Source organism: Ranitomeya imitator, chromosome 4 (genome assembly GCF_032444005.1).
Source record: "Ranitomeya imitator isolate aRanImi1 chromosome 4, aRanImi1.pri, whole genome shotgun sequence".
Classification (NCBI taxonomy): Eukaryota; Metazoa; Chordata; class Amphibia; order Anura; family Dendrobatidae; genus Ranitomeya; species Ranitomeya imitator.
Window position 1 is genome coordinate 379,526,923 of NC_091285.1, and position 27,008 is coordinate 379,553,930.

Consider the following 27,008-nt stretch of genomic DNA (forward strand, 5'->3'; position numbering starts at 1 on the left):
CGGACCGCGACGCCCATCGGAACGGACCGCCCCGCCCCTGGGTGTGTATAATCTAACCTATTTTTCTCATCTTTCACGATACATCGGGGGGCTTATCTACAGCACTCCAGAATGCTGTAGATAAACCCTGATGCCGGTGGGCTTAGCGCATCTTCGATTTTAGGGGTGACAGGTTCCCTTTACAGGAATGTACAAACATCCTTATCAGTAGAATATTGACAGAAGAAGAATCTAGCCTGCAACCTGCATATTTTAAAGCCCACTTGTGCTGTAACTACAGGGAAATCATGAGTTTCACAATCAGGAAATATCCAGTGACTGCAGGAGTTTACCTAGAAAACTTTTTTTAAACAATGCAGTCAGTTTTAAATAAGAAATCTGGCAACATCCTCTTTGAACAAAAGAGACGTAAAACTAAATTGAGGTTTGTTCACATCATTCCTTATTCCAGCTAAAGCACCACATTTTTTTTTTTTTTTTTTTTTTTTTAATTCTACTGCTGAAGTGGTGCCACTAATGTAAATTCCCTACCCTTGTAATGTACTAACTATCCGCCATCTTCATCAGTTATTGGCGCCGCTCTGGTTGTCTTCTGAGGTTTGTGACCTGTCGGATCGCTCCAGTCCGCGGGGCGAGCTGGAGGTCACATCTCAATGCAAGACCATCAGATCCAGAGCGAGGCTTTGATAGTCTTACACATTAAAAGCAGCTAGTCACCCTTAAAATGCTATTTAAAACTACTTATTGTGTCATAGAAGACTTAACCCTATAAAACTTATACCTGCAGTAAAGATTTACCCTCCTTTGTCAGGAAAAAAAAAACAACTTTATTTGATGTGTACAGTCATGGCCAAAAGTATTCACACCCCTGCAATTCTGTCAGATAATACTCTTATTAATATCTACCATCTAATTCTTTGGTATTATCTTCATTTAATTTGTCTTAAATGAAAAAAAAACACAAAAGAGAATGAAGCAAAAAGCAAAACATTGATCATTTCACACAAAACTCCAAAAATGGGCCAGACAAAAGTATTGGCACCCTCAGCCTAAAACTTGGTTGCACAACCTTTAGCCAAAATAACTGCGACTAACCGCTTCCGGTAACCATCAATGAGTTTCTTTACAATGCTCTGCTGGAATTTTAGACCATTTTTCTTTGGCAAACTGCTCCAGGTCCCTGATATTTGAAGGGTGCCTTCTCCAAACTGCCATTTTTAGATCTCTTCAGAGGTGTTCTATGGGATTCAGGTCTGGACTCATTGCTGGCCACCTTAGAAGTCTCAAGTGCTTTCTCTCAAACCATTTTCTAGTGCTTTTTGAAGTGTGTTTTGGGTCATTGTCCTGCTGGAAGACCCATGACCTCTGAGGGAGACCCAGCTTTCTCACACTGGGCCCTACATTATGCTGCAAAATTTGTTGGTAGTCTTCAGACTTCATAATGCCATGCACACGGTCAAGCAGTCCAGTGCCAGAGGCAGCAAAGCAACCCCAAAACATCAGGCAACCTCCGCCAAGTTTGACTGTAGGGACAGTGTTCTTTTCTTTGAATGCCTCTTTTTTTCTCCTGTAAACTCTATGTTGATGCATTTGCCCAAAAAGCTCTACTTTTGTCTCATCTGACCAGAGAACATTCTTCCAAAATGTTTTAGGCTTTTTCAGGTAAGTTTTGGCAAACTCCAGCCTGGCTTTTTTGTGTCTCGGGGTAAGAAGTGGGGTCTTCCTGGGTCTCCTACCATACAGTCCCTTTTCATTCAGATGCCGACGGATAGTACGGGTTGACACTGTTGTACCCTCGGACTGCAGGGCAGCTTGAACTTGTTTGGATGTTAGTCGAGGTTCTTTATCCAACATCTGCACAATCTTGCGTTGAAATCTCTTGTCAATTTTTCTTTTTCGTCCACATCTATGGAGGTTAGCCACAGTGCCATGGGCTTTAAACTTCTTGATGACACTGCGCTCGGTAGACACAGGAACATTCAGGTCTTTGGAGATGGACTTGTAGCCTTGAGATTGCTCATGGTTCCTCACAATTTGGTTTCTCAAGTCCTCAGACAGTTCTTTGGTCTTCTTTCTTTTCTCCATGCTCAATGTGGTACACACAAGGACACAGGTTGAGTCAACTTTAATCCATGTCAACTGGCTGCAAGTGTGATTTAGTTATTGCCAACACCTGTTCGGTGCCACAGGTCAGTTACAGGTGCTGTTAATTACACAAATTAGAGAAGAATCACATGATTTTTCGAACAGTGCTAATACTTTTGTCCACCCCCTTTTTTATGTTTGGTGTGGAATTATGTCCAATTTGGCTTTAGGACAATTCTTTTTGTGTTTTTTTATTTATATTTAAGACAAATTAAATGAAGATAATTATACCAAACAATTTGTGTTTGCAATCATTTTCAGGAAGAAAATGAGTATTATCTGACAGAATTGCAGGAGTGTGAATACTTTTGGCCATGACTGTAAGTGTTCGGGGCTAAGGGTTCGGAGCACCATTACACCCCCCTTTAAGCTTAAAGAACAGTGCTCGCTTGCTTAGAGCAAACGCTGCCTGGATTGTCTGCAGTGTCAGTGGACAAGCAGAGCTAGTGATTCAATTCAGGCAGCGTTTGCTATGCAAACCAGTGCTGTCAATCAAGCTAAGGACAGGAGCACAGCATGTTGAAAGAGGGGGCGGAATGGTGCAGCGAGCCCACTGTCATGGCAAGCGTGCACTGGGGAGACCTCATTAGGGACCAAATCTTTTATATTACAGTATAAGTAGTTTACATTGCCTTTTAAAGGATGGCAAGTCCATTTAAAGAAATACTCAAACTTTTTTTTCAGCACTGTAGTGGTGCTTCAAATTTCAGATCCCTTCCCGTAGTCTTCTACTTACCTGCCGCTGTCTTTACCTTTAATAGGAACTACTCTGGTCCTACGGTGCCATCTTGTGACCATAATTTCTGACTGGTCGGAAGTCAGAAGTAACTTGTCACAAGCTCTCCATGCAAATCTGCCAGAACGAGGCTCTCAGAAATACACTGAAAAGTGACCTCTGACTCACCCAGCAAACAAGAGTAATCCAGCAGGTCACAAACTACTGGCCACTGGCGGGGGCAGCAGCAATAGAAAGTGACCACTGCGGTGGGTAAGTACAAGATTAACTGCAGGGACCTTAGATTAGGAGCACCACTACAGCGCTACAAAAAAAAAAATGTGTGTGTCAACGGGAGACCTATCAAAATAAGTGGATGGAGGCACAAGATTATACAGCTGAATGCATCTGCACAAAATGTCCATCTGATGTAACATGCACAATGTGTTTATCTTACATTCTGCAGCCTATTACATATATGAGTTACAACACTCATACCTTTCATTTGGTAATCAAATGTCAGTTCCTCTCCAGCTTTAATCGGTCTTGTTGAAAATAGTGCAATTCGAGGTAGACGTACATCCAGATTATCAATAAATACGTTGTATACCTGAAGATTGGGATCACACTAAAATCCAAGACAATAAACAAGACCTGTAAGGGTTAGGTACAAATCAATATTATGAACGTTTTTATGTATCAAAAAATCTGTATAAAGCAATGAATGAATGAACAGGTGGGGGAGGGCAGACTGGTGAATACTGAGTAGTCTGAGAGGTAGTCCGAATTACAAAGAAAAAAAAAGATGCATGGTCAGGAAGAAAACTGCAAGGTCAGTATTTTCCAGCTGTAAAAATGGCAACACGCCTTAGGCCTCCTTTGCATGTCCATGTTTGGAGTACGTGTGGCATCCGTTTTTTTTTCCACAGATGCCACATGTAGCCTTTATAGCCCATGCTGCGATGGACAATGCAAAACACAAGGAGACAGGTCTGTTTAATCTGGCAGCAAGAATGACAAGAGCCAATACAAGTCTATGGGTCTGTAAAAAAACAAATACATACAGCACTGTTTCCATCCATGTGTTGTATGTGTTTAACATTGCAACGTGTAAGAGAATTAAAAGTTTTCAACGTGTTTTATATGGAATTGTGAAGGATGCCATGGATGGCTGTAGGTTAGCTATTCTTCCCAACTCCTATAGGATACATGCTGAGCAGAGCGTGCACGAGTTCTTTATTGGTAGAGGGCAATAAGCCTCAGCCAAGCAACTTTGGAAATGGCTGATCTGCCATGAGAACAAGAGATTGAACATGTTAAAAGGGAACCTGTCAGGTCTGATAATGCAGTACAGGATGCAGCAACCCCAATGATAAAGGAAGAGATAAAGGCGCAAAATACTGATGAGACAAGCAGTCACACACCTACCAATTCATGGAGGGGTCACCTAGTATTAGAACTGCACACGGATAAGGCTAGTACAGGGCGCCAGGCACACTGATGGAGTGCAGTGTCCGGCTTACAGCCTAGTAGTGATGCCCATACTATTACATTAGGTGGGCTGCAAACACAAAGTGCATCCCACAGGAACAGGAACCTTAGGCTGTATTCTGCATGGAAATGAAACAAAATGTGCATTTTATACACATACACAGGGCTGCCACTAGATATTTCAGGCCCCATACAGGTCACATTTTCGGGCCCCTCACATTAACAGGTCCCATTGAACAACAGATCACATACATAGCCAGCAGCTGTTGTTTGAGCCCAAAGATTTTTTTTTTTTTTTAAGCCGCCACCACAACAAGATTGACTCTTTTGGTCAAGTCCTACTCTATTCTAACCTATTAAAGGGACTCTCTCACCCCAAAAATCGTATATGAGATAAGGCCACCGGCATCAGGGGCTTATCTACAGCATTCTGTAATGCTGTAGATAAGCCCCCGATGTATCCTGAAAGAGGAGAAAAATAGGGATTTTTGTGTGTACTCACCGCAAAATCCTTTTCTCCGAGCCGCTCATTGGGGGACACAGGACCATGGGTTATGCTGCTGTCACTAGGAGGCTGACACTAAGCTGAGACAAAAAAGGGTTAGCTCCTCCCCTGCAGTATACACCCTCATGCTGGCATCCAGAGACCCAGTTAAGTGCAAAAGCAGTAGGATAATGAGAACAATATATCAAAAAACATTGGAACATAACATGTCAAACAACAGTCAAAGACTAAAAAAGATAACTAGCCGTAAGGCTACCAGGGTGGGTGCTGTGTCCCCCAATGAGCGGCTCGGAGAAAAGGATTTTACGGTGAGTACACACAAAAATCCCTATTTCTCCTTCGCCTCATTGGGGGACACAGGACCATGGGACGTCCCAAAGCAGTCCCTGGGAGGGAAACAATACAACCAAGTAACTCCGTGTACCATCTGACTACAAATGCGCAACGGCCGCCTGCAGGATACACCTGCCAAGGGCCGCGTCCGCAGAGGATTGGATGTGAACATTGTAATGCTTTGTGAAGGTATGCAGGCTGGACCACGTTGCGGCCTTGCAAACCTGCTCCGCTGATGCCTGGTGCCGGATGGCCCAGGAAGCACCCATCGACCGAGTGGAGTGAGCTCTAATCCCCGCCGGGATAGGACTGCCCCTGACCCGATAGGATTCCTGGATAGCAGATCGGATCCATCTGGCTATCGTGGATTTAGACGCAGCCAAACCCTTTCTGTGACCCTCCGGGAGCACGAAAAGGGCGTCCGATTTTCTGAAGTGCGCCGTTCTGGAAATGTACCTCCTGAGGGCCCGTACCACGTCCAGAGTATGGAGAGCCTTCTCGACCCTATGTTTGGGCTGCGGACAAAAGGAGGGAAGAATGATGTCCTCGTTAAGGTGGAAAGATGATACCACCTTTGGAAGAAACGCCGGAGAAGGACGTAGGACTACCTTGTCCTGATGAAAGGCAAGGAAAGGTGCCCGGCAGGATAGAGCGGCGAGCTCTGAAACCCTTCTGATGGACGTTACCGCTACCAGGAAGGCGACCTTCCAAGAGAGGACAGAGAGCGGAACGTCTTGAAGGGGTTCGAACGGCGGTTCCTGGAGAACCCCCAGGACCAAGTTGAGATCCCAGGTCTCCAATGGCATCCTGTAGGGAGGAACAACATGGGAGACTCCCTGAATGAAAGTCTTGACCTGAAGGTTGATGGCGATCCTACGCTGGAACAGCACGGATAAGGCTGAGATCTGACCTTTAAGAGAGCTCAGGGCCAAACCGGAATCCAGACCAGACTGAAGGAAATTCAGGATACAAGGGATAGAGAACCTGAGCGGAGGGTGCCCTCGGAGCCTGCACCATGAGAAGAAGGTCTTCCAGACGCGGTGGTAGATAGAGGCGGAAGACGCCTTGCGAGCACTTAGCATGGTGGGAATGACCTGCTGAGAGAAACCAGCACGAGTTAGAATCCAGGTTTCAACAGCCACGCCGTTAAACGTAGGGCCCCTGAGCTCTGGTGGTAGATCGGTCCTTGGCGAAGTAGGTCTGGGCGGTCTGGCAACCGCAAGGGAACGTCGGCTACGAGCTGGACGAGTTCCGCGTACCACGCGCGACAAGGCCAGTCTGGAGCGACCAGAATGACCGGAACTCCCTCCGTCTTGATCTTTCGGATGACCTTCGGCAGTAAGGGAAGGGGAGGGAACACGTATGGGAGCTGAAATTGATGCCACGGAAAAATCAGCGCGTCCACTCCTATGGCCTGGGGATCCCGAGATCGAGCAATGAAGTTGTGGACTTTGGTGTTCAATCTGGACGCCATCAGATCCACGTCCGGGGTCCCCCAGCGAAGACAGATCTGGTGAAAAACCTCTGGGTGGAGTTCCCACTCCCCCGAGGCAAGGCCCTGGCGGCTCAGGAAGTCCGCCGCCCAGTTCTCGACTCCCGGAATGTGCACCGCCGAGATGATGGAGTGGTTGGTTTCGGCCCAACGAAGGATGAGGGAGACTTCCCGCATCGCCGCCCTGCTGCGGGTACCCCCCTGGTGGTTGATGTAAGCCACCGCCGTGACGTTGTCCGATTGGACTCGTATTGGGTGACCCGCGAGCAGAGCGTGGAAGTGACTCAGAGCAAGTCTGATAGCACGAATTTCTAGAATGTTGATGGGGAGACTGGACTCCTGAACAGTCCAACGGCCCTGGGCAGAGTGGTGAAGAAACACCGCCCCCCAGCCAAGAAGACTGGCGTCGGTGGTCACCACTAACCAGCGGATCGGAAGGAAGGACTTCCCCTGGCGAAGAGATGGTCCCAGGGTCCACCAAACGAGAGACTGTCTGACCCTTGGGGACAGGGGACAAGGGTGGTCGAGAGAAAAGGGACTCCTGTCCCAGTTGTCCAGCAGAGCCTGTTGCAGGGGGCGGAGGTGGAGTTGAGCGAAGGGAACCGCTTCGATTGCCGCAACCATCTTTCCCAGGATCTTCATGGCGAACTGAATAGTTCGCGGGCGAGAATGGCAGAGCGTACGGGCCCCCTGTTGGAGCGCTTGGACCTTGGACCGAGGAAGCAAGACCAGCCCCCTTGAAGTGTCCAGGATCATTCCCAGAAAGGAGATCCGACGGGCAGGAACGGGAGAGGACTTGTCCAAGTTGATCAGCCAGCCCAGGCGCGAAAGAGAATCCAGGGTAATGTGGACGCTTGACTCGCAGGCTTGGAAAGACGGGCCCTTTATGAGGAGGTCGTCTAAGTACGGTAACACGACGACCCCTCGAGAGTGAAGAATGGCCATGACAGCCGCTATGACCTTGGTGAATACCCTGGGCGCCGTGGCGAGGCCGAAGGGTAGGGCCGTGAACTGGAAGTGATCCTCCAGAATGGCAAAGCGGAGGAACCTCTGATGAGGCGGGAAAATTGGGATGTGAAGATAGGCATCCTTGATGTCTATCGAGGCCAAGAATTCCCCTCTTTCCATGGAAGAGATGACCGATCTGAGCGATTCCATCCTGAAGTGCCGGACTCTTACGCACTTGTTCAGGAGCTTCAGATCCAAAATGGGACGCACCTTCCCGTCCTTCTTTGGCACGACGAAGAGGTTTGAGTAGAAGCCTTTGAACCTCTCGTGTTCCGGGACCGGAACAATGACCCCGCTCTGGCGGAGGGAGTGGATGGCGCAAAGAAGGGCGCGAGACTGAGCTTCCGAACTGGGGAGACGAGAGGGGAAAAACCGGGTTGGAGGAGTAGAGGAGAACTCTATCTTGTAGCCAGACGATACCAGATCTCTGACCCATTCGTCGGAAACGACGGAGAGCCAGGCTTGCTGGAAAAGGAGTAGACGACCGCCTACTCTGCTGGTATCGACTGGCGCCGTTCCCGAGTCATTGAGACGGGAATCTGGGGGGTCTCGAACCTCTGGTCCTGGGCTGCCTCGGTTTTCCGCGCCAGGAAGGATTAGGCCTAAAGGATGGACGAGCGTCTCTGTCTGCGCGGGCGGAACGGTCCGATCTGGGAAGACCGGTGGGATTGGACTAGGCTGAGCTGGTACGAAAAGGCCGAAAACGAAAATAAGGCTGGCGCTGGAAGGCCGCCTTGGGCCTCTGTTGGGGAAGAAACTTGCTCTTTCCCCCTGTGGCGTCGGAAATAAGTTGGTCAAGCTTTTCGCCGAAAAGACGCCCGCTTTGAAAAGGGAGAGAAAACAGGGATTTTTTAGATGAGGAATCTGCGCGCCAATCTCTGAGCCAAAGGGCCCTTCTAATAGCGATGGCGTTGGAAGCCGCCGATGCTGCGCAGTTCGCCGCGTCGAGAGATGCGAACATCACATAATCACTGGCCATGGCTAACTGTTTAGCCAGGTCCGCCATTTCAGAGGGGAGATCCTGTTCATTAATGGATTTCGCTAGGGCATCCGCCCAGGAAACCATAGCCTTGGTCACCCAAGCCGCAGCGAAGGAGGGAGACAGGGAAGAGCCAGAGGCTTCGTACACTGACCGAGCTAGAGAGTCTATCTGGCGTTCAGTGGGACTCTTAATTGAAGCGCCCTCTGGGACTGAGAGAAGAGTTTTAGAAGCCAGGCGCGAGACCGGAGGATCTACGGTAGGGGGATCCGTCCAGTCTTTCACGAGATCAGCCGAGAAGGGATACTTGGAAACCAAGTCCTTCTTACCCGTGAAGCGCTTGTCTGGGCGCTCCCTGTGACAGGAAGGCTGGATGAGAGGCAAAAGATTTGTGAGAACGCTTGGTTCTGGAAAAGGAGACCGCGTGTTCCGGAGCGGAATTAGAGTCGTCATCCACCTTAAGTGCGTGATTGACTGCTACAATAAGGGAGTCAACCGTAGCTCTGAACTCCGGAGCCTCCGGGTCCAAAGATATCTCGGACTCATGTTCAGAGTCGTGAACGCTGCGAGCCCCCAAAGAGGGAGAGCGAGAGGTGGAGCTGCCAGAGTCTGAGTGGCGAGGAGAACGCTCAGGAGAGGTAGTACGGATCCGTTTTCTGGATGACCGTGCCTCCTTAAGAGGAGAGCGGCCCCTGCTGGCCGACGATTCCCCTGCTATGGAGGGATCTCTTAACACCTGTAACGGATTGCCTCGTTCCCCGGTAGGATTATGAATGGATTTGATGGCGTTAGCTAAAAAATCCACGGACTGTGAAAGCGAGGCGACCCACGGGGGGGGGGACTAGGTACGCCGGAGTCGGTGGCGGGCTCCTGGGCACATGGGGCATCGCAGGCAGAACAGAGGGGAGAGCTTTGAGGCCTGGGAAGTGGGACCTGGCAGGTGGTACACGCAGAAAAAAAGGTCGTATGCACCTTAGAATATTTTTTAGACCTTGACTGCGACATGATTCTAATGCAGAAAAAACACAGGGTCTATAAAAAGAAAACCGAGCCAGAGAGTGCGGCGCTGCAGAAGGGAGCTAACGATGTCTCCTTACCCCGGTCCTGTGTCCCGCAATCCAGGAGAGACGAGCTGCTATAGGATTCCCCTCAGAGAAGAAGAAGAAGCCGGCTGCAAGATGGCCGCCGAGATCAGGAGAGAGATCTCGGCGGCTGCGAGAAGCGCCAGGACCGGGGGGGCGGCGCCGCTGTGACGCTGACAGGAGTGGGCGGAGCCTAACGGTGGCGACCAGCGGCTAGGCCGAAGCCGGGGGCTAAATTTTCGGCCTCGGCCCGGCGCGCGGCCGCAAGAGCCGGAAAAAGACGGGGACACCGCCCAACGAACGGTATCAGCCTGCAGATGTGCCCCAAGTTTGCGGAGCCCTCCGGACCGCCGGCGATCCCCCCCAAACCCCCCACCGGACACTTACCCTGATATGGAGGTGAGAGGGAAAAAATCCCCATTTCTCCTTGCTGGATTCTGCCATGTAATAGGGACGGTGCAGGGGTTGGGAAGCCTCTATCCACTGGCCCCGGATGGGGGGTGGAGAGGAACCGTCCACCACCTGAGTCACTCAGAGCATTGGTGATGCAGTGTGGTCTGCACGGACGCCACGGGGATAAGGCCACTGTACAGCCGAGGGTAGAACCTGGTGGAGAGGGCAGATGTCCGGCAATAAAAAAGGGGCCTGGCTGCAGAGGAGGATACTGGAGGTAAAAACACCAGTGCTCGTCTGTATAAAAAGAGGGGAGATCGGGGCCCTTTAGGGGAGAAACCGTCGCCCAAAAAAGGACAGCTCAGGCAGTGGCTCCCACGTCGCAGGAGAGGATACGGTGAGGTGAAACTCCCGTGCTCGCCTGTTGTTGGTTCGGGGGAGATCGGACCTTAGAAGAATCCGTCGCCCCCTTCATCCGGAATAGATAAAAGAAAAAAAAAGAAACCATAAGGAATAAAAATTCAGTGTGCCTCCTACGGACACTAAGCTTAAACCGGGTCTCTGGATGCCAGCATGAGGGTGTATACTGCAGGGGAGGAGCTAACCCTTTTTTGTCTCAGCTTAGTGTCAGCCTCCTAGTGACAGCAGCATAACCCATGGTCCTGTGTCCCCCAATGAGGCGAAGGAGAAAGACGTTCGATTATACTCACCCAGGGGCGGTCCCGGTTCTGTTCCAATGGGCGTTGCAGTCCAGGGCCTCCCATCTTCTTACGATGACGTCCTCTTCTTGTCTTCAGGCTGCGGCGCAGGCGTACTTTGCCCTGTTGAGGGCAGCGTAAAGTACTGCAGTGCATAGGCACCGGGCCTCTTCTGGCGCCTGCGCACTGCAGTACTTTGCTCTGCCCTCAACAGGGCAGACAAAGTACACCTGCGCCGGAGCCGCAGTGTGAAGACCAGAACAGGACGTCATCGTATGAAGATAGGAGGCGCCGGACCGCGACACCCATCGGAACAGAACCAGGACCGCCCCTGGGTGAGTATAATATAACCTCTCTTTCAGGATAAATCGGGGGTTTATCTACAGCATTACAGAATGCTGTAGATAAGCCCCTGATGGCAGTAGCCTTAGCTCATATGCGATTTGTGGGGTGACAGAGTCCCTTTAAACATTTCTGAAAATATCCAATACTCTTTTTAAAGAGAAAAAATGGAACAGAACTGTAAAAGGGAATTTATGGTGCAAGGCATTCCAAACAAATATCAATTTGTAGAAGTAATATAAAAGGAAAAAAGCAGGCAGCACGCCAAAAAATGAAAAAAATGGACATTATTAGCCCATATGGTATGGCAACGTTATTGTTGTGACCAGGCATTCTCCAATCTACAACACTCTTTATAGGTATATTTTTATTTATTTTTCTTTACGGGAATGAGTCACATACATTTTTTAAAATGACCAATAATACCACATACAAGGAAAAAGTACCGCCACACCGTAACCAGACCACATATTAACACCACCCACATAATGACCGAATACTACATGCAACGAACAAATATTGCCACACCATGACTAGATCACATATTACTACCACAGTGACCAAAAACTACAATACTGATCATTAATAATAAAAAAAAAAATACTAAGTGCCATTATACACAAGAGCTCTGTATACAGTGTCAGTGCCCACATAATACAGTGATCACCAGTGACACAGTACAGTATATAGTGTCAGTATACAGGTAACACATTGACTTACCAGTGACGTCTCTTTTTGAAGTCCTTCATCCTTTCTTCATCCAGCGCAGACCGCCATCAGTTCTTCCAGTCAGGACTCGTCTCTACATAAAATAGTTATCTAGCACACCGCTTCCAGAGAACGTTCCCCATTTTTCCTTTGTTCTACACTACACAGCTGAATACGGGCATGCACCCACAATACATAATAAATCGTGCAACTCAACATTACAAATATAAAAATTATAATCCACCACTGTGCCCCCACCAACTATAAATAGCCACTTTCCCTCACCTAATATAGGAATTAATTAGCCCCTGTACTCCTCCCCCCCCCAAGATACCAGTCACTGTATCTTCCATGGCCCCCCCCACTATGTACCTCCTGCTCCCCCGATTTATTACATTTACATGCCCCTTCTGCCCCCAATTAATTAGGTCATATCTTCTCTCTCCCATCTCACCCTCTATTCATTATCACGTTCTCTCCCCCACAATCAATACATCATTTACTCTCCACCACCCTCAAATTTATCATTTGCTGCCCTCACCCCAATTCATCATTTGTTGTCCTCCATCCACCAGTCTCAATACATAATTTACCTCCCCCACCCTGAAAAAAAAAATCATAATTTGCTCTTCCACCACCTTCGATTCATCATTTGTAATCCCCCTCCCTCACTTCATCATTTGCAGTTCCCCTCCACCTCCCCCATTTAATTCATTTTATAAAGAAAAGACAAAATGTGTTTCATACTTACCTCACTGACAATCCCCTGCAGGTGCAGCTCTGGTGTCCTGGTACAGGACGGCACTTACGCATCGTCACTTGACCAAAAGTCCAGAGGGAGCGGGGGCTGCACAGCAGTCCAGGTTAGACGGCTGTAGAGCTCCGAGAAAAACTCCCACCGCTGAAGTGTGTGCCGCACACAGAACTTCATTGCACGATGGGGCCCGGTGAACAGAAGGTCCCCCTCTGTACTGCTGCTCACAGGGCCCAATACAGCAGTAATGCCCTAAAACATACAAGTATTGGTCAATATTGTGGCCAAAATAAGTATGTCCTGGTAATGACTGATAACCGGCTCTGCACTGATGAAAAGTAGCGCCAGCTGTCAGTCAGTGCCAAGGTGTGCTTACAGACATCGCTCTTAGTGACATGAGCGGTGACTAATTGCTCTGGACTTGCCAGCTTTCAGCCAATTTGGGCATCTCCCAGGAAAAAAAAAAGTGAATTTTCTACTGTGGAAACACTTTCCATAATGCAGCTTGACACCTTCATATCGCTTTTAATCTGCAGATCAACCCGATATAAGCAGGTTAATAACATTATTGGACATGACAGGTTCCCTTTAAATCTAACACGCTCAAGCCTCTTCACAGTTAAGTCTCATAATAAAGAATTGGGACAGCTCCATAGATAACAGATGGACAGCCGATTCCTCATGTTCTTCCAATGGGCCTAGGTTTCCTGAAGTTTTTAACGTCTAAAAACATTATAAAGCAAGAATAAATATTACAATTCTACTTACACTGTGGTTTACAAAGTGTGAGACATTCCCATATCGAGCAGCATCGACAGTGAACTCATCTGATTCATAGTCCAAGTCAAAGAGGTAAGTGATTCCTGTACTATCATACTGCTGTCCCCTTCTCTCAGCCACTTCACTTGTTATTACCTGAAATAAATGCCAGGAGAGAAAAAAAACATCACAGGAAAATGTGAATAAGATGGAAAATTACACTGTTGGATTGTTAAATAAAAAAAAATTGTCAAAGCTGCAGAAGTAATCATTAAACATGTTGTGACATCCATTATCTATATGCCCCCTGTTTAACATATCTCTTGAAAAGCTCATAATATACTTGTGATGGATAACTTTGTGTACAATATATAAAGCCTCTTTAGAAGAGTATTCTCAAATTATGAAATTGCTTTAATTAGAAAGCATAAAAATAAATTTGTAATGGACTTAACTTTTATATCCGCTGTGATTTTCCTGCACTGAAAGCTTTTCTCTTTCCTAGTGTGCAGCTGGTTTTCATGGTGCTTGGCTACTACTGCCTGCCTAGACGCCTAGACCTAGTTACAATCCAATGGAGGAGGTTAAAGGGAATCAGTCACCAAGTTTTTGCTACCCCATCTAACAGCATCATGAATAAGGGCAGTGACCCAGAATCCAGCGATGTAACCCTTACTAGACTGAATGCTGCCATTTAGATAAAACAACTTCTCAGCTGCAAATTTCAGTTCTCTGAATGCTGCATTTGTATAAAAAAAAAATTATTTTTTTTAACCCCTTAAGCCCTGAGGGTGGTTTGCATGTTAATGACCGGGCCAATTTTTACAATTCTGACCACTGTCCCTTTATGAGGTTATAACTCTGAAACGCTTCAACGGATCCCAGTGAATCTGACATTGTTTTCTCGTGACATATTGTACTTCATGACAATGGTAAAATTTCTTCAATATTACCTGCGTTTATTTGTGAAAAAAAAATGGAATTTTGCAAAAATTTCGCAATTTTCCAACTTTGAATTTTTATGCCTTTAAATCACAGAGATATGTCACACAAAATACTTAATAAGTAACATTTCCCACATGTCTACTTTACATAAGCACAATTTTGGAACCAAATTTTTTTTTTTGTTAGGGAGTTATAAGGGTTAGAATTTGACCAGCAATTTCTCATTTTTACAACACCATTTTTTTTAAGGGACCACATCTCATTTGAAGTCATTTTGAGGGGTCTATATGATAGAAAATAGCCAAGTGTGACACCATTCTAAAAACTGCACCCCTCAAGGTACTCAAAACCACATTCAAGAAGTTTATTAACCCTTCTGGTGCTTCACAGGAATTTTTGGAATGTTTAAAAAAAAAAAAAATGAACATTTAACTTTTTCTCTCAAAAAATTTACTTCAGCTCCAATTTGTTTTATTTTACAAAGGGTAACAGGACAAATTGTACAACAACTTTTGGGGTCCATTTTCTCCTGAGTACCCCGATACCCCATATGTGGGGGGGAAACCACTGTTTGGGAGCATGGCAGAGCTCGGAAGGGAAGGAGCACAGTTTGACTTTTCAATGCAAAATTGACTGGAATTGAGATGGGACGCCATGTCGCGTTTGGAGAGCCCCTGATGTGCCTAAACATTGAAACCCCCCCACAAGTGACACCATTTTGGAAAGTAGACCCCTTAAGGAACTTCTCTAGATGTGTGGTGAGCCCTTTGAACCACCAAGTGCTTCACAGAAGTTTCTAATGTAGAGCCGTAAAAATAAAATCTAATATTTTTTCACAAAAATGAACTTTTCACCCCCAATTTTTTTATTTTCCCAAGGGTACCAGAAGAAATTGTACCCCAAAGGTTGTTGTGCAATTTGTCCTGAGTACGCGGATACCTCAAATGTGAGGAAAATCACTGTTTGGATGCATGGCAGGGCTCGGAAGGGAAGGAGCGCCGTTTGACTTTTCAATGCAAAATTGGCTGGAATTAAGATGGGACGCCATGCTGCATATGGAGAGCCCCTGATGTGCTTAAACATTGAAACTCCCCACAAGTGACACCATTTTGGAAAGTAGACCCCCTAAGGATCTTATCTAGATGTGTTGTGAGAGCTTTGAACCCCCAAGTGTTTCACTAGTTTATGACGCAGAGCCATGAAAATAAAAATTCTTTTTTTTTTCCACAAAAATTATTTTTTAGCCCCCAGTTTTGTATTTTCCCAAGGGTAACAGGAGAAATTGGTCCACAAAAGTTGTTGTCCAATTTGTCCTGAGTACACTAATACCCCATATGCGGGGGGAACCACTGTTTGGGCGCATGGCTCCGAAGAGAAGGAGCGCCATTTGGACAATGCAGACTTAGATGGATTGATCTGCAGGCATCACGTTGCATTTGCAGAGCCCCTGATGTACCTAAACAGTAGAAACCCCCCCACAAGTGACCCCACATTGGAACCTAGACCCCCAAAGGAACTTATCTAGATGTGTTGTGAGAACTTTGAACCCCCAAGTATTTCACTACAGTTTATAACGCAGAGCCGTGAAAATAAAAAATCTTTTTTTTTCCTACAAAATTGTTTTTTTAGCCCCCAAAATGTTTGTTTTCCCAAGGGTAGCAAGAGAAATTATACCCCAGAAGTTGTTGTCCAATTTGTCCTGAGTACGCTGATACCCCATATGTTGGGGTAAACCCCTGTTTGGGCGCACGGCAGAGCTCGGAAGGGAAGGAGCACTGTTTTACTTTTTCAACGCAGAATTGGCTGGATTTGAGATTGGACGCCATGTCACGTTTGGAGAACCCCTGATGTGCCTAAACAGTGGAAACCCCCCAATTATAACTGAAACCTAACCCAAACACACCCTTAATCCCAACCATAATCACACCCCTAACTCCAACACAACCATAACCCTAACCACACCCCTAACCCTAATCCCAACCGTAAATGTAATCCAAACCCCAACCCTAGCCTCAACCCTAACCCTAATAGGAAAATGTAAATAAATACATTTATTTATTTTTTCCTAACTAAGGGGGTGATGAAGGGAGGTTTGATTTACTTTTATAGCGTTTTTTTAGCAGATTTTTATGATTGCCAGCTGTCACATACTTGCAAAAATTTTTTATTTGCGTTACCACATTTTAAGAGCTATAATTTTTCCATATTTTGGTCCACTGAGTCATGTGAGGTCTTGTTTTTTGCGGGACGAGCTGACGTTTCTAATTAGTAACATTTTCAGGCACGTGACTTTTTTATTGCTTTTTATTCTGATTTTTGTGAGGCAGTATGACAAAAAAAAACAGCTATTCATGAATTTCTTTTTTTTTTTTTTGGGGGGGGTGCTGGTTTATTCTTCGGGTCAGTATGATTACAGCGATACCTTATTTAGATAATTTTTTTATGTTTTGGCGCTTTTATATGATAAAAACTATTTTATAGAAAAAAATGATTATTTTTGCATCGCTTTATTCAGAGGACTAACTTTTTTATTTTTTCACTGATGAACCGCCATACAGCGTTGTTTTTTGCGGGACAAGATGACGTTTTCAGCGGTACCATGTTTGTCTTTTTGATCGCGTGTTATTCCACTTGTTGTTTGGCGGTATGATAATAAAGGGGTTTTTTTTGCCTCTTTTTTTTTTTTTTTTAATTTTTATGGTGTTCACTGAAGGGCTTAACTAGTGGGACAGTTTTATAGGTCGGGTCGTTACGGACGCGGCGATACTAAATATGTGTACTCTTACTGTTTTGTTTTTTATTTAGATAATTGAATGTATTTATTGGAACAATATACATACATATATTTTTTTTTATTAAGGAATTTTTTTTTTTTTACCTAGCCCCACATTATAATGACAGATCGCTAATCTGACACTTTGCTGTGCACTGTGTCAGATCAGCGATCTGACGTGCACTCCTGGAGGCTTACCAGCACCTGCTCCGAGCAGGCGCTGGTAAGCCACCTCCCCGCAGGACCCGGATGCAGCCCCGTGGCCATTTTGGATCCGGGCCTGCAGGGAGGAGGTAAGAGACCCTGGGAGCAACGCGATCACATCGCGTTGCTCTGAGGGTCTCAGGGAAGCACGCAGGGAGCCCCCTCCCTGCGCGATGCTTCCCTATACCGCCGGAACACTGTGATCATGTTTGATCGCAGTGTGCCGGGGGTTAATGTGCCGGGGGTGGTCCGTGACCACTCCTGGCACATAGTGCCAGATGTCGGCTGCGATCGGCCGCACTCCCCCCGTGAGCGCGGCTGAGCGTACTGGACGTACTATCCCGTCACTGGGAATTAAGTCCCAGGTCACCTTGACGGGATAGTACGTCCAATGGGATTAAGGGGTTAAACAAGATGGAATAAAATTAAAAAAACAGCAAATCGTAGTATTGAATATACTCCATAGAAAATAGTGAAACGTTTCTGACGTGTAGCCACCCTTCATTACAGTGAATAAAGCAAAACTAGGAACAATTTAAAACCCATAGCAGCCTTTCTACTGTTAGCAAATCTCCCCCTCCAGGTTATGGCATGCAGGGGCTGATGCAGAATGCTGGCCAGGTACGCACATGTGAAAGAGGACTTAGTGATTTTTGCTTTGTGCAATGTTTGTTACATATCTGCTTCCATCATGATTTACAACGAATGACGGAAATAGCACGTTATGAGTGGGTGTCAGTTCCCACACCATGACGTGCTATGCCCATCATAACTTTAAACCAGTTTGACCGTTCCATGCCAACAGATGTCACCGACAGCAGAGTGGCACGGGAAGAGGTGTGGGGGACCCAAGCCAGTGGTCCCAGGACTCCGACAGCTGTGATCGCTCAGGTAATCTGACTGACCGATCACAGCATGATGGCGCAGGAGGTGCTGAAATGTCAGCACCTCCTGCCCAATCAGTGCAGGAGCTCAGCACTACTAATGGCCGAGCTCCTGGTGTGAGTCTGGAATGGAGACAACACCGTCCTTCACCCTAGACGATGCAATCGAAAAATTCAAAATAACTTTTTTCTACAAAAGTTTTTATTGTGTAACAGCACCAAAACATAAAAGATATGTTAGGTATTGCTGAAATCTTAATAACCCGAGGAATAAAGCTGCCTTATCAAATTTACCACATGCGAATCAGCATTAAAAAAAAAACAAAACAGTAATTCCTGGTTTTTGTTCATTCTGACTCCCAAAAATAAAAAATTGGAAAAGACAGTGATCAAAAAACAGTTGTGCGCCCAAAAATGGTACCAATAAAATCATCAACTTGTCCTGCAAAAAACCAAGCCTCCACATGACTGTTGGCCGAAATATGGAAAAATGCTAGCTCTCAAAATATGGTGATGCAAATTCCCCCCCCCACCCCCGCAAAAACAAGCGTTTAGTGTGTTCAGCAGCCAAACATAAAAAATAAATAAATTTGGCATTGCTGTAATTGCACCAACCGGAAGAATAAAGTAGTCTAATCACTTATACCACACGAGGAACGGTATAAAAATAAATAAACCAATTCTTGGCCTGCTGCTGAGTCCCAAAGGTCACAGTAAGGCCGGCGTCACACTAGCGAGTTTTACGGACGTATGAGAGGCGCAGAAAATACGGATTGCACACGGTACAATGATTCTCTATGGCCCAGCTCCTATCAGGTATTTTACTGATCCGTATACACATAGCGGTATATATTATACTATATTATATTTCATACAGCGCTAGATAGCTTAAAAGCCGGTAATTCAATTGCCGGCTTTTGCCATCTCCTTCCCAAACCAGACAGGATATGAGACACGGTTTTAATACAGTAAACCTTTTCATATCCCTTTTTTTTTTGGCATATTCCTCACTACTAATGTTAGTAGTGTGTATGTGCAAAATTTGGGCGCTCTAGCTGGTAAAATAAAGGGTTAAATCACGGAAAAAAACTGGCACTCCTGCGCAATTTTCTCCGCCAGAGTGGTAAAGCCAGTGACTGAGGGCAGATATTAATAGCCATATTATAGTGATTGGCTCCCTTGGGGTGTCATCTGAATCACATCATTTGGAGATTCAGATAAAAACCCTGAGCTGTTCAGTGTAGAGCGCTGTAAACATGATCACTAAGGCTAGTTTCACACTAGCGTTCCCCTGATGTGCGGCGGGCTGCGGACTTCCTCCGTGAAGCCCCGCCCTCAGCCGCACCTCCATTGCTAGCTCCGCCTACATCTGCATGCGGCCCGCATACCTATATTTAACATTAGGTACGCAGGTCGTGTGGCTGTATGTGGATGGTGCCGCATGCGTCGTTTAGACGATACGGCGACCAGCGGAGACGCAACCATGTAGCATTTTTTTTTTCTGCATCGTCAAAACGACACATGCAGCACCATCCGCATACAGCCGCACGACCTGCGTACCTAATGTTAAATATAGGTACGCAGGCCGCATGCAGATGTAGGCGGAGCTAGCAGCGGAGGTGCGGCCGAGGCTTCACGGAGGAAGTCCGCAGCCCGCCGCACATCAGGGGAACACTAGTGTGAAACTAGCCTAAGGCTACTTTCACACATCAGGTTTTCAGTGTCAGGCTAAATCCGGCGAATGTTGGAAAAACTGGATCCGGCGCATATTGTGAAAAACTGATGCGACGGATCAGTTTTTTTGACGGATCCGGCTAGCCTATCCAGATTATTGGATAAAAAAAAATTGGAGCATGCTCAGTTTAAAAAACTGGATCAGGCCGCCGGATCCGCCTTTTTCCGGATCCGGCACCTTCCGGATCTGGCACCTTCCGGCTCACATAGGCTTCCATTCTAGCAAACAACTGGAAGCGCCGGATCCGGTGCTCCAGGCTTTTTCGCCGGAGACAAAAAACGTTGCCTTAGACGTTTTTTCCAGACGACGGAATCAGAATTTTAGCCGGATCTGGAAAAAAACGGAAGAAACGCTGGGCCATGCGGCGCAATCCGGCGCTAATAGAAGTCAATGGGGGGGAAAACGGTTCCGGTTTTTATTTTTTCCAGTTCCAGTTTTTCTCTAAAGAGTCAGATTTAGCCTGAAACAAAAAACCTGATGTGTGAAAGTAGCCTAACATTATGTATCTGATCCCAATAAAAGCTTCAACTCAATCCACAAAAAAAAAAAAAAAAAAACAGTCATCTGTCAATGGATATATTAGGGGCTTCCACATTACGGGTAGCATAAATGCTCTGGAAAAGTGGCTCCTCATCCCCCCAAAAGAAATCCAGCAAATTCGCCGCTCCCTATCCAAATGCTCTCCTCCCTTCTGAGCCACAGTGTGCCTAAACTACATTTGGCATCCACATGTTTGGCAGAGGGTATAATTTCCAAAATGGGGTCACTTGAATTCTGCCCTTCTAGCACATCAGGGCTCTGTATATGGAGTCTGCCAACTATTCTAAGAAAATCTGCGCTCCAGGAAGCAAATAGCGCTCCGTTCCTCCCGACGAGTCTCACCATGTGGCTAAGCAGTACTGTACAGCCACATATGAGGTATTTTCAAGTTCAGCAAAAACTGTGTGGAAAATTTTGGTGCCATTTTTACCCATTTCGCTGTGTGAAAATTTAAACTCTCAGGCTAAAACTAAGTTTGTGGTAAAAATGTAATTGTTTCTTCACTGAACAATGGTATAAAATTCTGTGGTACACCCATTGTGTCAATATGATCACTGCACCCTTAGATAAATTTAGTAAGAAGTGTAGTTTGTAAAATGGGGTCACTTATGGGGAGGGGGTTCTGTTCTGGCACCCGCAAACCATAACAGTAAAGTATGCACTGTAATATAGTGCTCCTTCCCTTCTGAGCTTTACACGGTGCCTCAAAAGTAGTTCTCAATTACACATCTTGGGTGCCTTGGGGCGCGATGTGGTGGCAGAGTCTTCTGGTTTTCTACACCCCTCCACCACCAGCCTTCTCGGCTTCTTGGACAGGTCAAGGATTATTCAGTTACCTGCCTCCTTTTTAAATGGAATCACTCACCACATTTGACCTATCTAAACTATTAATATGGGCATACAGGCTACAGAATGCTGAAAACAGGGTTACCTGTGTGTCTCATATCAGATGCCTTGTTGCTGAGAAATAATCTTTTATCACTTTAATGACCTCTTCTAGTCTCTGGGGAGGACACTTCTTGTAAGATAACTCTGCCTCTGCCACATGCATGGATTGCCTAACAAACAGGAAATCCATGCATGTGTTGTGAGACATGCAGGCACAGGGACTCAAACATATTATTCGAGCACGCCGATGACACTCAGCAGTTGAGCATGCCCAGATAACACTAGAGATGAGCGAATTTGCTCAGGTTCCCTCTTATTTGGCAAGCTATAGGAAACCGGCTTCCTGGATCGCGCTGGCCGATCAGCGCCGCAGCTGTGTGACAAGCACGATATATGTATGGAGAGCCTGTTTGTCATCACACAGCCACGACACATGCAGCTGCGGCGCCGATCAGCTGGCGCAATCTAGGAAGCAGAGTTCCCTCTGCAGCTCATTTGGTATGTGCTATAGGTTGCCGAATAAGCGGGAACCCGAGCAAATTCGCTCATCTCTACTCATCACTAGTTAGTACCTAACCAAAGCCATGACCAGTCTGCTACTCAGACCCATGTATGCCTTCGAATGACATGAAGCTAAACTAAATAGCTGAGTGTTGACTACTTAGGTGTAGTATTGAGGAGGAGTCAGGTTTTTTTTTTTTTTTTTACAAGATGCATTCTTCGTGGCAGCATACAAACCCATTGTTTTTAGGTTATTCAAAAAAGCGACCGAGAAAATAAAACAAACACCCCTGCAAGCTCTTGGACTTGTACCACTGGTCCGTACTCACTATTGCGTCCTAGGCATTCTGGCAACATCTGGCATGGGAAGTCTCTTGAGCACTGCTAGCCAGAGGCCCCAGATTGTGCAGCCTGTTTATGAAGAGGTAAGCTATAGGCTGGACCACGGTGAGTCATTGGACGTGGTATATCTCGATTTTTCCAAAGCGTTTGATACCGTGCCGCACAAGAGGTTGGTACACAAAATGAGAATGCTTGGTCTGGGGGAAAATGTGTGTAAATGGGTTAGTAACTGGCTTAGTGATAGAAAGCAGAGGGTGGTTATAAATGGTATAGTCTCTAACTGGGTTGCTGTGACCAGTGGGGTACCGCAGGGGTCGGTATTGGGACCTGTTCTCTTCAACATATTCATTAATGATCTGGTAGAAGGTTTACACAGTAAAATATCGATATTTGCAGATGATACAAAACTATGTAAAGCAGTTAATACAAGAGAAGATAGTATTCTGCTACAGATGGATCTGGATAAGTTGGAAACTTGGGCTGAAAGGTGGCAGATGAGGTTTAACAATGATAAATGTAAGGTTATACACATGGGAAGAAGGAATCAATATCACCATTACACACTGAATGGGAAACCACTGGGTAAATCTGACAGGGAGAAGGACTTGGGGATCCTAGTTAATGATAAACTTACCTGGAGCAGCCAGTGCCAGGCAGCAGCTGCCAAGGCAAACAGGATCATGGGGTGCATTAAAAGAGGTCTGGATACACATGATGAGAGCATTATACTGCCTCTGTACAAATCCCTAGTTAGACCGCACATGGAGTACTGTGTCCAGTTTTGGGCACCGATGCTCAGGAAGGATATAATGGAACTAGAAAGAGTACAAAGGAGGGCAACAAAATGAATAAAGGGGATGGGAGAACTACAATACCCAGATAGATTAGCGAAATTAGGATTATTTAGTCTAGAAAAAAGACGACTGAGGGGCGATCTAATAACCATGTATAAGTATATAAGGGGACAATACAAATATCTCGCTGAGGATCTGTTTATACCAAGGAAGGTGACGGGCACAAGGGGGCATTCTTTGCGTCTGGAGGAGAGAAGGTTTTTCCACCAACATAGAAGAGGATTCTTTACTGTTAGGGCAGTGAGAATCTGGAATTGCTTGCCTGAGGAGGTGGTGATGGCGAACTCAGTCGAGGGGTTCAAGAGAGGCCTGGATGTCTTCCTGGAGCAGAACAATATTGTATCATACAATTATTAGGTTCTGTAGAAGGACGTAGATCTGGGGCTTTATTATGATGGAATATAGGCTGAACTGGATGGACAAATGTCTTTTTTCGGCCTTACTAACTATGTTACTATGTTAATATAAATTAATGCTTTTTTAAATAAAAATTGTAGCCTACAAGAGGTTAATTCATCTTATTAAATGAGTAAAATTGAAAAGTGCTTATAAAAACAAGTAACTTTTCAATGTATGTGTTATTAAAAATACTTTGTTCTCAAGAACAGATGGATTTTTAAACCTATGGTGCACAGCTAGTCACACAAGTAACCGACCATTCTCACAGGCGGTCGCTATTCCTAGGAAGGAAGCATGTTTTCTTTATACAGTTAAGTCCATATATATTTGGACAGAGGCAACATTTTTCTAATTTTGGTTATAGACATTACCACAATGAATTTTAAACAAAACAATTCAGATGCGGTTGAAGTTCAGACTTTCAGCTTTCATTTGAGGGTATCCACATTAAAATTGGGTGAAGGGTTCAGGAGTTTCAGCTCCTTAACATGTGCCACCCTGTTTTTAAAGGGACCAAAAGTAATTGGACAGATTCATTAATTTAAATAAAATGTTCATTTCTAGTACTTGGTTGAAAACCCTTTGATGGCAATGACTGCCTGAAGTCTTGAACTCATGGACATCACCAGACGCTGTGTTTCCTCCTTTTTGATGCTCTGCCAGGCCTTCACTGCGGTGGTTTTCAGTTGCTGTTTGTTTGTGGGCCTTTCTGTCTGAAGTTTAGTCTTTAACAAGTGAAATACATGCTCAATTGGGTTGAGATCAGGTGACTGACTTGGCCATTCAAGAATATTCCACTTCTTTGCTTTAATAACCTCCTGGGTTGTTTTGGCTTTATGTTTTGGGTCATTGTCCATCTGTAGTATGAAACGACAACCAATCAGTTTGGCTGCATTTGGCTGGATCTGTGCACACAGTATGTCTCTGAATACCTCAGAATTCATTTGGCTGCTTCTGTCCTGTGTCACATCATCAATAAACACTAGTGACCCAGTGCCACTGGCAGCCATGCATGCCCAAGCCATCACACTGCCTCCGCCGTGTTTTACAGATGATGTGGAATGCTTTGGGTGATGAGCTGTACCACGCCTTCGCCATACTTTTCTCTTTCCATCATTCTGGTAGAGGTTGATCTTGGCTTCATCTGTCCAAAGAATGTTCTTCCAGAACTGTGCTGGCTTTTTTAGAAGATTTTTTTTTTTTTTAGCAAAGTCCAGTCTAGCCTTTTTATTCTTGATGCTTATGAGTGGCTTGCACCGTGCAGTGAACCCTCTGTATTTACTTTCATGCAGTCTTCTCTTTATGGTAGATTTGGATATTGATACGCCGACCTCCTGGAGAGTGTTGTTCACTTGGTTGGCTGTTGTGAAGGGGTTTCTCTTCACCATGGAGATTATTCTGCGATCATCCACCACTGTTGTCTTACGTGGGCGCCCAGGTCTTTTTGCATTGATGAGTTCACCAGTGCTTTCTTTCTTTCTCAGGATGTACCAAACTATAGATTTTGCAATTTCTCGGATGTCGCAGCTTAAGGATGGCTTGTTTCACCTGCATGGAGAGCTCCTTTGACCGCATGTTTACTTCACAGCAAAACCTTCCAAATGCAAACACCACACCTCAAATCAACTCCAGGCCTTTTATCTGCTTAAAATGAGAATGACATAACGAAGGGATTGCCCACACCTGTCCATGAAATGGCCTTGGAGTCAATTGTCCAATTACTTTTGGTCCCTTTAAAAACAGGGTGGCACATGTTAAGGAGCTGAAACTCCTAAACCCTTCATCCAATTTTAATGTGGATACCCTCAAATGAAAACTGAAAGTCTGAACTTCAACTGCATCTGAATTGTTTTGTTTAAAATTCATTGTGGTAATGTCTATAACCAAAATTAGAAAAATGTTGTCTCTGTCCAAATATATATGGACTTAACTAAGTCTGAAAGCACTGCTCTGAAACTGCGATTCTCCCATGCTGCATGGTCAAAGCTGCTTATCCTTGCAACATGGGAGAGCACTCCATTCAGACCAACGGTACCATGTCGCTGTTACAAAATGCTAACCTTCAGGAGCAAAGGCTGTAGATATATCTATTATTTTTTTGCCCCCAGATATTGGAGCATTTATACCATCTTACAGAAAATCTAACGCTCACTGCTGACCGTTAATAATGTTGAAAGGTGGTCACATTGCATACCTCACCAACATATTCCATGACGAAGCTGTGCTTCTTGATTTTCTGAAGTGTTTTAACTCCCCAGCCACATCCATTGTGTGTCCTAAAAATGCACAAAGAATAGGGAGGCCCTTTCTGTACTACACGATTTGGACAATCCGGACCACATTTACATCTAGAGTTGCATTCATAAATAGGCCGTCCAGGTTGGATCTTAATCTGTTTGTGCTCGTTGTATGCAAAAACAACCCCTGCTTCAGTAGGGCAACATTTACCAGTAAAGCAGTCTGTACAATCACAACCGACAATGGCTTCTCCCAAAGTGTTGACGCCTGGGGTAGCTTTATAATCGTTTATGTAATAGAAGTCTCTGGGGGGACCCTCCAGATCCACATCATTTTCAACATAAAGCATTCCATTGTGATTTTTTTTCCTGTTCAGTTCTTCTTCCCATCGCTTGAGTGCAATTCGTTGTTTAGCCTTTTTAACTATATAGTCAGCAATCGAATGATCCAAACATTTAATGCTGTTTTTAAACACTTTTGTTTTACCAGGCTTTAGTTGAGCTAAATAGTTGAAGAGGTCACTGTAAAACTGCTTCAAAAGTGACGAACATTTAAGGTTTTGTTTGGGTTCCCATGTATTTTGTGACTCTGGCCATCCTTTCCATTTCACAAGGAAATATTCATTACCCTACAAGAACAAGAAAATAGAGCGGTTAGCGTTTTTATGTTATGTTGCAAGCACAAATCAGCTGTACAAGCTATTCAGTTGGCGACGAAAGTCATGTGCATGAGGCGAGTATCACCCACATAGATATTTACCAGACAGTTTTAAAAGACATTATGGCTTAAAGGGAATCTGTCACCCCCTGAGACGAATATAACCTATTACTATGGGCATACAGGTAAGGCTACTTTCACACTAGCGTCGGAATCTCCCCGTCGCAATGTGTCGGGGAGAGATTCCGACGCTAGCGTTTAACGCATTGCACAATGGAGGCAGCGGATGCATTTCTCCGGCGCATCCGCTGCCACATTGTAAGGTGCGGGGAGGTTGGGGCGGAGTTCCGGCTGCGCATGTGCGGTCGGAAAAAGCGGTCCGTCAGGAGCAAAAAACGTTACATGTAGTGTTTTTTTCTCCCGACGGTCTGCAGAAGCACGACGCATCCGTCGCACGACGGATGCGACGTGTGGCAATCCGTCGTCAATACAAGTCTATGGGGAAAAAACGCATCCTGCAAGCACTTTTGCAGGATGCGTTTTTTCTGCAAAACGACGCATTGTGACGGATTGCAGTTAACGCTAGTGTGAAAGTAGCCTTATAGAATGGTTAAAATAGTCTCACCTTTGTGCCTCATAGCTGC

The 27,008-nt window shown here is 45.6% G+C and overlaps 1 protein-coding gene across 2 annotated transcripts in view; it reads right to left on the reverse strand.

The window, feature by feature from the left end:
- SUV39H2 (SUV39H2 histone lysine methyltransferase) overlaps positions 1–27,008 on the reverse strand; it is a 71,459-nt gene that overhangs the window by 1,406 nt on the left and 43,045 nt on the right. The window contains exons 3-5 of one of the 2 annotated variants that reach the window (XM_069765171.1): positions 25,664–26,335; positions 13,414–13,560; positions 3,359–3,488 (exon numbers count right to left, since the gene is read on the reverse strand). In XM_069765171.1, coding sequence (XP_069621272.1) covers positions 3,359–3,488; positions 13,414–13,560; positions 25,664–26,335 — 949 coding nt within the window. Of the gene's footprint in view, positions 1–3,358; positions 3,515–13,413; positions 13,561–25,663; positions 26,336–27,008 lie in introns of both variants that reach the window. The other variant, XM_069765172.1, reaches the window with a different exon arrangement.